This window comes from Castor canadensis, chromosome 3, assembly GCF_047511655.1.
Source record: "Castor canadensis chromosome 3, mCasCan1.hap1v2, whole genome shotgun sequence".
NCBI lineage: Eukaryota > Metazoa > Chordata > Mammalia > Rodentia > Castoridae > Castor > Castor canadensis.
The window spans coordinates 133,742,182-133,758,600 of record NC_133388.1 but is presented as its reverse complement, the minus strand read 5'-3'; the positions used below and the strand labels follow the sequence as shown (position 1 = coordinate 133,758,600).

The following is a 16,419-nucleotide window of genomic DNA, read 5'->3' as shown; positions in this document are numbered from 1 at the left end:
AAGCTAAAGTCTCAGCTGTGCCAGCTAAAATGGAGACAGTAGAAACAAAAACCATACCTAAGGTGCCTAGATTTCTGTCTGGCCTATAGTAGGCACTGAATAAAGCATGGTTTTAAGTGTCTTTTTTTTAGATTGCCGTTTTGTTCTCTGTTTAACTGGTGTGGGAATTTATTGCAGAAACCCTGAAAGTCAACTAGCTTTTCCATTAGCCCAAGATGAAGTTTATCTGTTTGCAGGCAGCCCTTTGGCAGCTCTCCGGATGACTTGCTGTGTCCACACCCTGCGGCCGAGTCTCCAAGTGATGAGGGAGCGCTCCTGGACCAGCTCTACCTAGCCTTGCGGAACTTTGACGGCCTCGAGGAGATTGATAGAGCCTTAGGAATACCAGAGCTGGTCAGCCAGGTAGGCACAGAGGGCAGCCAGGAGCCACTTAACTCTCAGGGGCACCAAAGAGGCTCTTTTCCTTTGTTTGCAGCTAACCTGTAGTGTGTTCTGTAGGATACCATGTACCTCCCAGCAGGTTGGCCCTGTTTTCTTTCTCTTCCTCTCCTGTTTTTCTCACATAAATTCATACCCAACAACAAAAAAAAAAGCTGGAGAATGAGCTTTATATATGCTTTGGGTTGCTAAGCACAGGGGCAGAAATTCAAGCCCAGCTCACCTCATGCCAACCCTTACTGACAGGTAGAGGCACATAGGAGCAGAGAACAGAAAATACAATGACCATTGCTCCCCGGTGACCTAAACCCTTCCTCCTGGAAGGGAAGCCAGGGTGAACATCAGTTTGAGGTATTACTGTCACTCCTGTGGACATAAGGGAATGCTTTGCCCATACGTTAATGGAAATCAGTTTTGAGCTGGCTGCAGTTTATTAATCATTTTGACCCTTATGTGGGTGCATCCCATAATAATTTTGGAATATTTAAACAAAAAGCTTGTTTTGCTTTCCTTGTTACTTTACAAAAGTAATTCTCTGTTTTGAGAGTACTTGGGAATAGTGATATAACTAACCTAACATAGTCTTACAAAATACACAGCATGTCTAAATCTGGCCATGCACTATTTGGGTGAAGTGCTTCCTGGTTTGCTGTAGGAAGAGTAACCTAGAAAAAACCCATCACATTATTCCACTGTCTTCCTCTTTACTCAGCATGAGTCATCTTTCTTTACTTTTTGCAATAAAGTATATTCCGATGTCCAATCTACATCTTAGTCCTCTGACATGTCACTAGGTCTGTGAGGAAAATTACAGAGTCATTGGAGACTTCTCTGAAGCATTAAAAACAGTCTTGTCATAATTCCCACAGTTTAGCAGACATAAGTGGGAGTTCAGACTTGTTGACTCATATTGAAAAGAGCATGATGGAAAGAAATGACTGGGGGTTACCATTTCCTGTGTGACTGGTTGGCTTTGCCTTTAGTATCAGTTAGAATTTAACATTTTAGAAAGTTATCCTTGAATTTGTCTGAGAGACATTTTAAAATGTCTTTGGAGTTGCTGAGTGACTTGTAACATAATTTCTTATCAAAATTAGTGTCATGACATCATTTAATTCTTTAGTCCTCTTTTTTCATTTATTTGTATTATTTTTACTTTGTCTCATCAGACTAACCATCATAATGCTGTCATAGTAAACTGAATTACAGAAATGTGTCATTAGGTACAACTGGGAAATGTAGCATGCAAATGTGCTTTATTTGTATTCACCAAGCTGTATATTGTCCTTAAAGGAAAATTACTTAGATTTTCTCTGTTAAAGATGGGCGTATATTTAATGTTGTGAGTTAATGCAACAGTGAATGGTCTTCCCCTGCAGAGGCTCCATCCACACACTTAAAATTATCATGGGAAGGACAGTGGGCCTGTGGCTCTCAGAGGCTGACCACACAGCAGTGCTGATTTGACTCATATTCAGGGTAGCTCCTACATGGGTGGCCTATTTTGAGGCAGGACTAGGATAGCACTAGGCTAGAGAAAGGTTGAGATTTTATTGCTGTTGGAGTCTTTCCCTTCTGAATACCATCAGGTTTGTAGCAATTCTTGTAGAAGTAGGAGAATAAAAGGCTGGAGGTGTGGCTCAAGTGGTAGAGCACCTGCCTCGCAAGCAGAAAGCCCTGAGTTCAAAATGCCAGTACCGCAAAAAAAAAGAATTAGACAGGTACACTTTTCCCTCTACCCTTAGGCACCTGGGTCTGAGGTGTTCCCCCTGGGGAAGTTGTAGATTTATCTATACTGCCCCTTTCTAGACCAGATAGATAATAGTCAAGAATGTTCTGGAGGCATGGTTCCAGCATTAGATCACCTGCCTGTCAAACATAAAACCCTGAGTTCAAACTGCAGTACCACCCAAAAAAAGAAGTAACAAATACATTAAATAAGAATTGTAGGTAGTAAGCAAATGGTGGCAAAATATGGGCCCGTAAGAAATTCTGGCAGACTTAGAGAATTAAGTAAATAATAGGCAGTTTGTCAAAGAGGCTTCTTGAAGCTCACTTCATATCTCCCAAGTCTATTTTGTTATCTGCAAAACAAGGATAAGATCAGTACGCCAACACTAATGATTCCAAGCTAGGTACCAAGGCAGACAGAGATGTCTAATTCAAATGATTTATGCAGGTATGAATGATCCATCAGAAAACTTAACATAGCGAGGTGTGGTAGTTCACAGCTTTAATTCTAGCACTCTGGAGCTACGGCAGGAGGATCATGAGTTTGAAGCCAGCCTGAGCTATAGATAAATCCTGTCTAGGAAACTAAAAAAAAAACAAAAAAACAACTTTACCATTAGGGGTATTCTTGGGGCTATTTGAATCTCATGTCCATACTAGGCTCTTTGATTCATGGGTGAGTAGGTGGCATTCTGTAGTCATGACCCATTTCTTCCCTCCCCTTGGGGAAGTGCTGCTTAACCCCTGTTTCTTTCCTTGTATAAATGGACCTTTCAAATAAAGAAGCATAACTTAGAGAAAAAGTGAAATCAAGCTAAAGGTAACTTTGTGTAATAAATACAGTATAGAAAGCCTCAGCTATGTGAAGGAAAATAGCCTTATATTTGCTGAGCTGTTTTTGGTGGCTTAATTGATATCTGCTATTTGGGTCTTTCTCTTCAGAGCCAAGCAGTAGATCCCGAGCAGTTCTCAAGTCAGGATTCTAACATCATGCTGGAGCAGAAAGCCCCTGTTTTTCCACAGCAGTATGCATCTCAGGCACAAATGGCCCAAGGTAGCTACACTCCCATGCAAGACCCAAACTTTCACACCATGGGACAGCGGCCTACTTATGCCACACTCCGTATGCAACCCAGACCAGGACTCAGGCCCACAGGCCTAGTGCAGAGCCAGCCAAATCAACTGAGACTTCAGCTTCAGCATCGCCTCCAAGCACAGCAGGTAAGTTCTTCATTGGGGCCTGCAAAGCTAGACGGGGTGGGTGGGGCACAGGAAGATTAATATGACGTGACACTGCAATCTAACAGCATGCAGGAACTGGGTTGGGGGCGCGAATTATTTGGGAAAGGTGAATTGAAGTAAAATATTTTCTGTTTAAAAAACGTATTGTTTCCTGTGTATGTGTGTGTGTGTGTGTTTAGAATCGCCAGCCACTTATGAATCAGATCAGCAATGTTTCAAATGTGAACTTGACTCTGAGGCCTGGAGTACCAACACAGGTAAGGTAGCAGGCCAGCCATCTGCTTTCATTGTCCAGTTAACTTCTCTTGTCATTTCTTCCTCACTGATAAAACCTGAGTAAGGTAACTTAGTAGGCCATGTGATCCAAATCAGCACTCTGGTTCTGCACTGTCCCAGTTACCTGTCTAGTCTGTCACTGTTTTAGTTCCTTCTAAACACTGTGGTCTGCCAGGTGTTGTTATTCACAGAAGTCATGTTATGTAATGTTGCTGCTGGCACTGAATTAGTACTAATCTATTGCTCCCAGGAGAAACACAGGCTTAGGATCCTACAAGACTCTGGCTACAACATTGTCCTCAATCAGTTAATACATAACTTTGTTTCTGTTCAAAGACATTTCATATATACATATAATTGACTCATTAATATTGAACTCATGGCTGATTGACTATTACTCAGGCCTGAGCAAAGCTTATCTAAGCTTATATTTTTTCAATAAGCACATCATAGCCTCTTACACTTTAGAACACTAGACAGCACTCCATTACACTTGAGGACCATTTAAATAGTAAAATCACCAAAAAAAAAAAAAGTTCTGTATGAAAAACCATGGAACCAATTAGGCCACAAAAGGACTCTTGTTTATAGGATGAGAGCTGAAAGAAGCTGACCCTTAGCTGGAAATGTGTGCATTGGGCATCTGAAATTTTTTCCCACTCTTCTTGTGTCCATGAATGACCATAACAGTGCCATGAGTACTGATTGAGGGGCTATATGTAAATTTTAGTGAGTACACAACTTTATATATGTGCAAGTCACAAATGACAAGGATCAACTGTGTCTCCTTAGGACATATAAACAACCTCATATCTTACTGACAGCAAGCCTGGTTTCTCTTCCCTTCATCCATGCCCCTTTCCCTTCTTCCTCTCCTTCCTCCTACTCTGTCCTGGCCCCTTTCTATGTCCCTCTCTCCTCTCTGTGCCCCTTTCTTCCTACTTCTGTTCAGTCTTTTCTGAAGTGCTCTATGTCACTTTTTGGCACAGTGATTTGACAGTTTCTTTAGATTTGAATGTCCCTTGAAAGAGACTCTAAAACTGCTATCCTCAGGGTTTATATCAAGAGTCCTCTAGACCTAATGGTGCACACCTCAGCACTCAAGAGGCGGAAACAGAGGGTTACAAGTTTGAGGTTGGCCTGGGCAACATATCAAGACCCTGTCTCCAAAAACAAAACAAAGCAAAAAGAGTCAAAGGACTGTGTTCTTTTGAAGTCCTTTATTTAACTGTGTCTTCCTTAAATGCTGTAATTGCTAGTACAGTTTTCCAGAATCATCATATCTATAGAAATTAGAAGATCCCATGCTTAATCAGCAATAGATCCTTCCATGTAATTTTATTTTCCAAATAACTTTACACAAGACCTTTGCTTATCATTTCTAATCTTCTGTCTTCCCCTATGCTTTCCTCTGTGTATTGCCCTTGACTTCAGGCACCGATTAATGCACAGATGCTGGCCCAGAGACAGAGGGAAATCCTGAACCAGCATCTTCGACAGAGACAAATGCATCAGCAACAGCAAGTTCAGCAACGAACTTTGATGATGAGAGGACAAGGGTTGAATATGACACCAAGCATGGTGGCTCCTAGTGGTATACCAGCAACCATGAGCAATGCCCGGATTCCCCAGGCAAATACCCAGCAGTTTCCATTTCCTCCAAACTACGGTACTGGATTCACATCCCCACCACCACCTTTCACCAGTCCTTTCTCCCCAGTGTCCCCCAGTCCTGGGTCACAGCTCCTCACTCACAGCTCTTTGCATGGCTCCCAGATGACTCTGACTAACCAGGGAATGATAGGAAACCTGGGAGGACAGTTGGGGCCTGTCAGGAGTCCCCAAGTCCAGCACAATACCTTCCAGGCTCTCAGTTCAGGTACCTCCTTTTCTCTGAGTGCAGGTCTTACTTTAAGAATGACCGAAGTAAGTGTGTATGTGTAGAGTGTATGTGTCTTTCCATTGGGTGTGTGAGTACGTATGAGTGTATCTGTTCTTGTCAGTGTCTGTGAACACAGTGCATATATATTTCTATATATATTTGAATGCCTTTGAGTCTGACTCTTAACAAATCAATGGATAAGATAACAAAATATTGAGAGACATAAATAAATTTAAATGTTAGATGCATTCTACAGCTTTTGAAAAATAAAGACTTTAAGGATTATACCAAATCTTCAACGAATAGATAATTCTTGAGAAGTATTCAGTTTATTTATGGTTTCTTCATATTGATTTGTTCTTTAATGTCAGTCTTAAGAGATAAGGTACCAAGCATGTAATATCATGAACATTAATATTTGTGTGCATGTCATGTTCGATTAATAGTTGAATTATTGATAAATGTAAGTGCTTACACTAACATTAATATTCAAAATGACTTTCCCTTATCCTTGTTGGAGTTATCTGTAAATAACCATGAAGTTTTTGTGTTGCCTAAATTCAAGTGTCCTAACCTTTAAAGGAAGAAAGATAATGTGTAGCTTTTTTCCTGTACGGTTTTAAACCTTTCTTTTGTAGCTAGTTTAAATATTAACTAAATATGCATGTTTTACAAGTCTTAAGCAAAAACGTACTTAATGCCATCCCTGAAATTCTCTTAAGATGTTACCTTCTTTCTTTACCATTTCCTTCACTGTGTTTCCTTTTTTGATGATTTAGAAAAGTGCTAAAAGTTCTTTCTTTCTGTTTAATGTAAATTCCATTTGCTTTGAAACTGAGTAAGAAACATATGTTGAGGTTTTTGGTATTTGCTAATCTTGGATAGCACTAAAGTACCACAAAGTCTTTTTTAAAGATTAAAAAAAGCCAAACATGAATATAATTACTTATTTTTTAAATATATCCATCTTATCATGGAATGACTTAGATTTTAATTTAATGAAAAATTATCCATGTATTGGTATATATTGAAGTTTAATCCAATTTAAACGTAAACAATACAATTATAGTGATACTTAAAATTTTTAAGACTGGGGTTGGAACTCAGGGCCTCATACTTGCTAAATAATGGTTAATATGGTTCCTAGGAACCCCCTAACTATTATAGAGAATCAAAGTACAGAGATTTTTTTTCTTTATGCATTTTTATTTCAGCTCAAAATCTTTTTTAAATGTCTGTAATTAATCAACACATGATCACGTATATGAAAGTAAGTTTCTATGTGTACTTAATTTGGAATGTTTTCTTTTTTCCCCTCCAAGTCTCTATACTGAAATTAACAAGGTCTGGATTTCCATTTTGTTTTGTTTTTTTTTTTAAGGAATAAGTCAGCAACCTGATCCCGGCTTTACTGGGGCTACAACTCCCCAGAGTCCTCTCATGTCACCCCGAATGGCACATACCCAGAGCCCTATGATGCAGCAGTCTCAGCCCAACCCTGCCTATCAGGCCCCCTCAGACATGAATGGATGGGCACAAGGGAACATGGGTGGAAACAGGTAACACCATGTTTCTGAGTCATTCTAATATAAATGAGCACCAAAGAAATTCTCTGTAGACTACCTGTCTCTTTATCTGTATTTAAAAATACGTATATTTGCTCAAGCAAGGTCAAATCAAGTGAACAGATATTAAGCCAGTTTACTATTCCTAGGGCAGAAGTACCAGAAATTTGCAAAAGCTTAGCAAAATGCCTCTCCATTTGGAATTTTCTTAAAATGTGGGAGATAGAAGTACCATCACACCAGTTTACCATCGAACTGCTTGGAAGGTAGTGGCACAGAGCCATCCCTTGTCAAAACAATAAGAACAAGCAGAAAGCCCCTCTGATGCGGCTGGGACAGTGGGGATATCTGTGGCCCGTCACGGTGATATATGGGTAAGAGAGAGCTTGGCCACCCCTGCAGCTTTCTGGAGCACTGTGGCTACTTCTGTAAGCCTCATACCCCACCACCTGCTGGGGGCCCGCCCTGGTTTCATGCAGGTTAGATTTAGTCTATAAGGTAAATGCCTAGGAAGGAAGTATTCAAAACTGCCTCCTCTGTTTGCCATCAGACTCTAACATTTTATTTCATCTTTCCATTTGTGTTCTAGCATGTTTTCACAACAATCCCCACCACACTTTGGACAACAAGCGAACACCAGCATGTACAATAACAATATGAATATCAATGTATCCATGGCAACCAACACGGGTGGTATGAGTAACATGAACCAGATGACAGGACAGATCAGCATGACCTCAGTGACCTCCGTGCCTACATCAGGGCTGTCCTCCATGGGTCCCGAGCAGGTGGGCACTGGGGTATCTTCTGACCATAGCTTTTTGTCTATTCCCCCCAGCCCCTGCTTGCTGGGCAGGTGCTCTACCACTTGAGCCCACACACCTGCTTTTTTTGTTTTAGGGATTTTTCTGGTAGGGTCTCAAGTTTTTCCCTGGGGGCCAGCCTCAGCTCAGCCTGCAGTTTTCCTCCGTATTCCTCCCAAATAGCTGAGATTACACATGTACACCTGCACACCTGTTTGTTTTTTAATCTATTTCTGCCTTAACTGAACTTTCCCAAGTTCCTAGCATCTGCTCTCAACTTCCGCTTCTGTTTTGAAGTGTTTTTTACCTTATTTTCTCCTGTGTGAAAATTGTTGTGCCAGGCACTGGTGGCTCACTCCTGTCATCATAGCTACTCAGGAAGCCGAGATCAGTAGGATCTCCATTCGAAGCCAGCTGGGGTATAATAGTTCACAAGACCCTATCTGGAAAAAAATCTTCACAAAAAAGGGCTGGTGGAGCTGCTCAAGGTGTAGGCCCTGAGTTCAAACCCCAGGACCGCAAAAAAAAAAAAAAGGATAAGGATTCCTGACTGCAAAAGAAATTTTGTAAACATTTCTTAACTTTCAAATCCTTCACATTTTTCTTTTATTTGAGGAATTTAGCAGTATCTAAACAAATCTCTAAAAATGGAGTGGTGAGTTATGTTTTCTACATGGTTTTATTTGGGGTTTGTGGTTTGAGAAATGACTTTTCCTTAAATGTAAAACCTGATAGAAAGCAAGAGCCAAACTACCTACCCCTTGGTTAACGTGAAATGATATTCTTCACTTATGTAGGGAGACTAGCACAGACAATCCAAAAACTATTCCTTTTGCAGCTGAGGATGGACCTAAGGGGTAAAATGCTTGCCTACCGTATACAAGGCAGCGGGTTCAGTCTCCAGCACCGAAAAACAAAACAAAACTATTCCTTTTAATCACTGGAATGTTGGTACCATGTTTTTTTAAAAATAATTTTAGTTTGTGTTGAATAACACTGAAGTTACTCTACTCTCCCTAAGTACACACCAGCTTCACTAGGTAGCAGAGAGACTTAAAGCATTTGAGATAGTTAAGTAGCCAGCCTAGAATTCAAAGATCTGACTGGTCCAGACATAGAGGTTAATAATTTTAGCGTGTTACTTACAGAGCAACTTATTTTAAAGGGCCAAAATGATGATCTTTATACTACTAGTCTTGAGTACTTAGTTTGAAGTAAAAATGTGGCTAGGACTCAGATATGGAAAAATGGAGACATAGAAAAATTTAAATGATGTAAGCAAATGAGTTGTTGTGGCCCCATGAATTTTAATTAGAGCATGACTTTGAGAATGGAGAAAGACAAGTTTGAATAGTCTATTTAATTCTATAAGTGAACCACAATTTTTGTGAAAATTTACTAAATGTTACAATGCTTCATTGTTTTTATTCTGTATAATGATGGTTAATAAATATGTAAGGTGGTACATGAGAAAATTTAAAACCCTCTACTATAAGGCTGTGTGCTTATAATAACTTGTATGTCTGTTTTTGAGTTGATAGCATTTAGGTAAGTCAAACAGACATAAATTTAAAACATAAACTTTTCTTTTCAATTAAGAAATTGTAGGGCAGATACTGAATTTCCTACAGAAATAAGCCACTGGTGATTCCTGATTTGCTTTCTTAGGAATGTGTACAAAGTAGGGCCCACTGGGTACTCTTCAGTGAAGCATAGTCGTAGTCTGTCTACTCAGAGAAAAATCAACTTATTCTAATAATCGTCATAATTTGAAGCTTTTGCATGGACTTAAACCTTCTGAATATCAGAGTTAATTTGGAAGCTGAAAAAACCACAACTGTGGTGTGTCTTCAGACAAAATCATTCTCTATTAGCATTTGTATACTTACTTTGTAATTTGTAGAAGAAATATACAAATACTAATGAGTAATTTGCTTGGTCACAGTTCACAAAATCTAGCACTGTTTTCGTACTTGCTTTTGCTAATTAACAATTTGCCTAAATAGCAAAGATATCAGGAGCATCTCAGGTGACTTCACAGTCCCAAATGTGAGCCATTGATCTAATTTTAACCAGCCAAAAAAAATGAACTGGTTATGGTATGAAAACGCCTCTACCATTGTCATCTCTGTTGAATTTGATTTCTATATTGAATTCAAATAACATTTAATTTTGAAAGCAACTATTGTTAAGTATTTATTTTCATGTCTTTGTATATTGTCTCCAAAATATATACATGGGAGAACAGGTATAGAGAATGAAGCCGTTTTTATGTAGTTTCTTTTCCCCAGTAGTATACTTCTGAAAAACAAAGAGGAGGGAGGTTGATGGTCAGGTTTGGTTTGGGTTTTGGTTTTTCCAGTACACTTTTGGCTATCCCACTGTCATGTCTTACTGCCCTCAGGTTAATGATCCTGCTCTGAGAGGAGGCAACCTTTTCCCAAACCAGCTGCCTGGAATGGATATGATTAAGCAGGAGGGAGATGCATCACGGGTAGGAAACTGCAAAGGAGTATGTGAATATGTGAATATGGCAGTGAAGGGAACAGGAATGTTTTATAGACCAAAATCAACATAGATTTATTATCAACCAGCAGATTAAAGATAGTTGTAAAATACTTGTTATTTGGCATACAATGCTTTTTTGTGTGAATGATTATTTCTTTAAGCTCATTTTAATTGAGCTGATGGTGGTATATGACTTGAAAACCTTAATTTTGCACTGTAACAATATTATAGCAAAATAAAATAGCAAGAATTAATCATATTAGGGAAAATTTTTATTTACTCTTGCTTTTTCTGAATAATATCAGATTTTTAGGAGGATGAAGATAAACTAACTTTTGTTTGTTCTCCATAATCAAGTCTTAAGTGTTTTTATTTCATTGTGTTTAGGCAATAATCTTATGCATTGCTTATATTATTTCCTTATTATTATTTTAAACACTTACTCTAAGAGAAGTGATATTACCATGTCAGACCAGATCTTGAACTCATAGGTTAATGAATACTTCGCACCCACCTGACGTGTGCTGGCAGAGATTCATTACAGGGAAGGCTCTTTGAGCAGCTTGGCATACAGACAAATGGGTCTGCACAGCCTACATTAGGGATGGGTTATAACTCTCAGCAGTAGATTATTCTCTTTTAGCCCATTTGAGAAGATGTTGGGTTGTTCTTAAATTTCCTCAAAAATGTAGATCTTGATGGTTTGGGGTTTTTATTTTTTGGTTTTGTTTTGTTTTGTTTGTTTGTTTTTTACTTTGTTTGTTTTGGTGAAACTGGGTTTACTCAGGGCTTTGCACTTACAAAGCAGGTGCTCTACCACTTGAGCCACACCTCCTGTCCATTTTGCTCTGGTTATTCTGGAGATGGGCTCTCACAAACTGTTTGCCCAGGCTAGCCTCTGTCCTCAAATCTCAGTCTCCTAAGTAGCTAGGATTACAGATGTGAGCCACCAGTGCCTGGCTGAAAAAAAAGGTGGGGTTTTATTGTTTGTTTGTTTTCTGTTTTGCTTTTTGGTGATATTAGAGTTTGAACTCAAGGCTTAGGCAAGGGCTGTACCACTTGAGCCACACATCCAGTGTTGGATGGTTTGTTATACTATTAACATTCATATTTAGAAAGAAATACTGTAAATTTGATTCACACTTTAATGTGTTAATTTTGCCATGTCGCTTCTCTTGTTTAAACTTTTTATTAGCATATATTAATTGTACAAAACAATAAGTTTCATGATGAAATTTTCATACACGTATATAATATACTCTAACCATATTAGCCCCTTACTCCCCTATATTGTCCACACTCTCCCCTCTCACTAGTCTCCTTACTCTTCCCAAACAGTTCCTTTTCTACTTTCATATCTTATATTAAAAATCTAGATTATAAATATGAGAAAACATGTGATACTTGACTGAGTCTGTCTTATTTCACCTAACATGATGATCTCCAGTTCCATGGCATTTTCCTACAAATAACATAATTTCATTCTTCTGCATGACTCAATACAACACCACTGTGTGTGTATCTAGATGACAAACATTTTCTTTATCCATTAATCTGTTTATGGGCACTTAGGCTGATTCTGTAACTTAGCTATTGTGATTCGCACTGCAATAAGCATGTATGTGCAGGCATCTCTACTGTAGGCTGATTTAGTTTCCTTGGAGTTACCTAGGAGTGCTATAGCTGGATCATCTGGTAGTTCTATTTTTAGCTTTTTAAAAGTACCTCCATACTGATCTTCATAGTGGTAAGACTAATTTATATTCCCACTAATAGTATATAAAGGTTCCTTATACACCTCCCCTTGCTCCACATCCTGGCCAGCATTTCTTGTTTGTTATCTTGATGATAACCATTTTGACTGAGATGAGATGGAATCTCAGGGTAGTTTTGATTTGCAGTTACATGATTGGTAAGGATGCTGAACACTTTTTCCATGTATTGGCCATTTGTACTTCTTCTTTTGAGAACTGTCCAGTTTACTTACTCATTTCTCCATTGGCTAGATTATTTGGCTTTTGGTGTTTAATTTTTTGAGTTCATTATATATTCAGAATATTGACCCCTGTCAGATGATCAGCTGGCAACTGATATGGAAAGATTCTTTCTGGCTATGTCCACTTGGGGTTCTAAATGCTTCCTATACATGGTTATCCATTTGTTTCCTTAGATTTGGAGAATTTTCTTCTGTAATTTTATTGTTTTCTGTGCCTTTAGTGTATTATCTCATTTTGCTCTTCTATACCACACATTTCATAGGTTTGGTCTCCTTAATTCTGTCCCAGAAGTCTTGGATGTTATGCTCATAATTGCCTTTTTATTCTTTATTGTTATCTGAATGTAATAATTCAATTTTTGATTCAGTTATTAGAGAGTTTTGAACTTCTGGAGGAGTCTTGTTGCCTTGCCTTTCAATATTTTTTGTGTTTCTAAGTTGTGATTTATGTATTTATTGAGATATCTCTTCTGGTTTTATTTGGGAGTCTTCTTAGTCTTCTTTTGAGGGCTCAATCCCCAGTACCTCTCAGAAGAGAACAACAACTTTGCTGTAACAACACCAAAACAAATACAGAAATATACAACCAGTTTAAAATGAATTCAAGCCAAATACTGCACTGTCAAAAGAAAATGGCAAAAATAATGTAAAATAAACTATGAAGTTAAAAATTAATGTAAAATTAATAATAATGAAATAAAGGAAGGGCCAGTGAAAAGGAAGCAAAGAAGAGAAAAGGAGAAGAATGTGAAGAAGACAAGAAAACAAGAGGTTTTTTTTAAATCTCATAAAATTAAAAGTACATAAGTAAAATTTAAGGTAAGAAGAGAAAAAGTTTTTTTAGTAAAATCAATACTAACAATATAGTAAAAAAAGAAAAAGTTTTTTAAAGTGACAGAATTAGAGAAGTTTTTTTCTGGATTCTCTAATACTGGAATCTGCCAGGTTGAGGGGTAGGGGTAACTCAAAACTTAAGTCTCTTATAGTTCCTACTGTACAAGATGTTACTGTGTGTGGGCTGGGTGGGCGTAGTCAAGGGTTAGCTTTAGGGTTATATTCATTTTAGAACCTTCCCCTCTTTGCATTCCAGAAGCTGCTATTGGCTCCAATGAGCTTTGTAGGCTGTGGGTCAGGCAGGTTCCCACTTACTGAAGCTCCTAAGGCCAACCAGGCTACCAGTCATTGACTCAGAGCACTCAGCCTCCACAGTAGTCCACAGGTGATAAGTCTTACTCTTCATCATAGAGGACAAAGCCACTGACCATCCCACCTTCCATAGCCCAAGCTCCCTGCTTCTTAAACTTCTTGGTGGGTGTAGTCCAACCTTGCCCCACCCACCCCACTCCAGACTGCTTCTCTTGGCCATAGTTCCTCAGGCTCCATGACTTAAGGTTATTCCTTGTTTATTGTTTCTTGTTTTCAGGACTCTTGAGTAGCTTAGTCTCAAATAATAGGCTGCACTCTCAAGATGGCACCTGGCTATACCACTCTAAGATATCAGGAGTGACCAAAAGTTTTTCTTCTGCAGTGCTAATCTGCCTTGCAGGAAGAGTCACTGTCATACCAAATCATCCCACTGGATTTAGGACTTTGGAGAACTGTGGGCTTATCCTATGGCTAGAACTTCCAGTCTGTTGTCATCAGGGCTGCCTGGCTTACCTTGTGCTTGCTGCTTCAGCTTCCCCTCCCTAACCCAGCACTCGGATTGGAGCAGCACACTATTTCCTACTTTTTTTCTGAATAACCAACCTACCTTCCTTCCCTCCTCTCCCTTCCCCTTCCCTCCCCTCCCTCCCTTCTTTCCTTTTTGCTTTGTTTTTCACATAGGGTCTTATTCTTTTGGCAGAACACTTGATGGTTCCATATTCTTTCTTTAAAAATTATAGGATTGGGGGCTGGAGGCATGACTTAAGTGGAAGGGTGCCTGCTACTAAATGCAAGGCCCTGAGTTCAAACTCCAGAGACTCTGAAAAAAATTACAGGAATGGGTTGAGTGTGGTGGTCCATACCTATAATCCCTGCTACTCGGGAGGTGAAGATTGAGAATATAGCAATTCAGGGCCAGATCAGGCAAAAAGTTAGCGAGACCCCATTTCATCACACAAGCCCAGGTTGGTGGTGCACATCTGTGATCACAGCTACATAGGAGGCATAGGCAGGAGGATCGCAGTCTGGGGCTAATCCCAGGCAAAAAGCAAGATCCTATCTGAAAAATAACCTAAAGCAAAATGAGAGTGGTGGGAGACAGACATGGCTCAAATGGCTGACATAGTAGGTTGACTGCCTAGGGCACCAAGTTCAGACCTCTGTACCATCAAAAAAAAAAAATTACAAGAGCAATGAACAACCAACACATATTGAGCATTTAGATTACCTCATTTAAACCACACCACACTCTGGGGTAGAACTACTTTGAGAGTATAATGACTTATCAAGGTCTCTCAACACCAGGAAGTGAACCCAAGCAGGCTGACCCCTGAAGGTACATTCTTAACCCCTGCATCTCACTGACTACTTCCCCAAAGGGAACCCCTAGTTCTTGTGAGATTTTTCCAAGGACTTTATGCAGGCAGCATTGGAGAAGGCCAAAAGGAATAAATTATTTCCTCTGGTGCCTTTCCCTTCTCTTTTACTTAGATCCTAAAGCAAGAGAGAGAGTCACAAATACTGTGGAACAGACGTATAAAGGCTTGGCTATATATTTTAAAAAGTCCTCAGCCCTGAGGGAGAGGGGTCTCCAGAGCAAGGAAGGGGAATGTGCCTCTTTGGCCTCCAACATACCAGAGACTGGGCCAGGCACTGCACAGATATTTCAGGGTCCTCAGCATTTTCAGCTGAGGAGACTGTATCTCAGAACATCAGATAGCTAGGAGATGGTGGAACTTAGAATGAAGACTGGTGGCCAAGACCAATCCAACTTGGAAGAAAGCAGCCAGTAAGGAGGGCTGGAGCCACTTCCAGGTGCCTCATGGGTACCCACGAAGCCCCACATGGGTAAGAAGATAGGATGCTATTCTCTCTGTGGTCATCTAACCCAGCCCACTTCTGCCCCTCCCTGTTCCTCTGGTTTTACAGTGCCCTTCTTAAGCTTGGCTCATCCATCTGCACTTTGTTAAGGACAAAGACTAGTCTGCCATCAGTCTTGTTTCTTTCGGAGAACATGTGCCATCAATCCCCTCTCATCTGTGAGAACTGAGTAGAAGTTTCTTTGCATTTGCTACCATACTGCACGCATGTGCCTGGATAGGGACTCAGTCATCATTCTCCATGTTTCTGTGATATGCTGTGCTGCTGTTATGAATCGAAGAACTTTTTCCAGAGTTTTAAATGGCAATCTAGTTATATTTGTTGATACACTGATACACTGTGATCCACTGATCCGTTATTAATTGGCTCTCTGTTCCATTTGTCTCGAAATGGAGATTATGATTGTACCTTCCTTTAAGCAAAGCTAGTATATGCAACTGTAACTTTATCAAAAAACCAGAGAAAGACAGTTATTTTACTTAACCAAAGGATTCTTCCTTTTATAAGGATTTGCCATAGTATTCCTTTATATTTTACTTATATTTAAACAGACTGCATTTACTGCTCAGCAGCATGGCTCTTATATAAAGGTGGTATAATTGTAATCATTTATTAATAGTGTTATAAAAATCGATCACTAATAAGGAACTTCTTTTTGTTGCTGGGTGGCGACGGTGATGGTAAAGATACATCCCAGGACCTATTTAAACCTCTGTACATGCATTATTTTGTTTAATCCTCACAACAACCCTGAAAAGGTTAAATGACTCCCTACTGCTAACGTGGTGTGGCCGGGATCCCCCACTCACTCAAGTGTGACTCCAGAAAGTGGTACCCGCCCTTTCTTCACAAACTGATTCTGGCTACTAACTGTTCATTGATGTTAATCCATGAGAAAGAATACTGCCTTGATGTTTTTAAGCCTCATAAATGTAATAGGATACAAATACT

General features: G+C 39.4%; 1 protein-coding gene across 11 annotated transcripts in view; it reads left to right on the top strand.

Annotated features, from left to right (window-relative positions):
- Nucleotides 1-16,419, top strand: part of Ncoa2 (nuclear receptor coactivator 2) — a 259,865-nt gene that overhangs the window by 238,238 nt on the left and 5,208 nt on the right. For 9 of the 11 annotated variants that reach the window (XM_074068683.1, XM_074068687.1, XM_074068685.1 and 6 more), the window contains 7 exons: nucleotides 222-402; nucleotides 3,112-3,390; nucleotides 3,591-3,668; nucleotides 5,122-5,356; nucleotides 6,951-7,128; nucleotides 7,724-7,922; nucleotides 10,342-10,431. In XM_074068683.1, coding sequence (XP_073924784.1) covers nucleotides 222-402; nucleotides 3,112-3,390; nucleotides 3,591-3,668; nucleotides 5,122-5,356; nucleotides 6,951-7,128; nucleotides 7,724-7,922; nucleotides 10,342-10,431 — 1,240 coding nt within the window. The remainder of the gene's footprint in view (nucleotides 1-221; nucleotides 403-3,111; nucleotides 3,391-3,590; nucleotides 3,669-5,121; nucleotides 5,357-6,950; nucleotides 7,129-7,723; nucleotides 7,923-10,341; nucleotides 10,432-16,419) is intronic. The other 2 variants (XM_074068688.1, XM_074068686.1) reach the window with 1 other exon arrangement.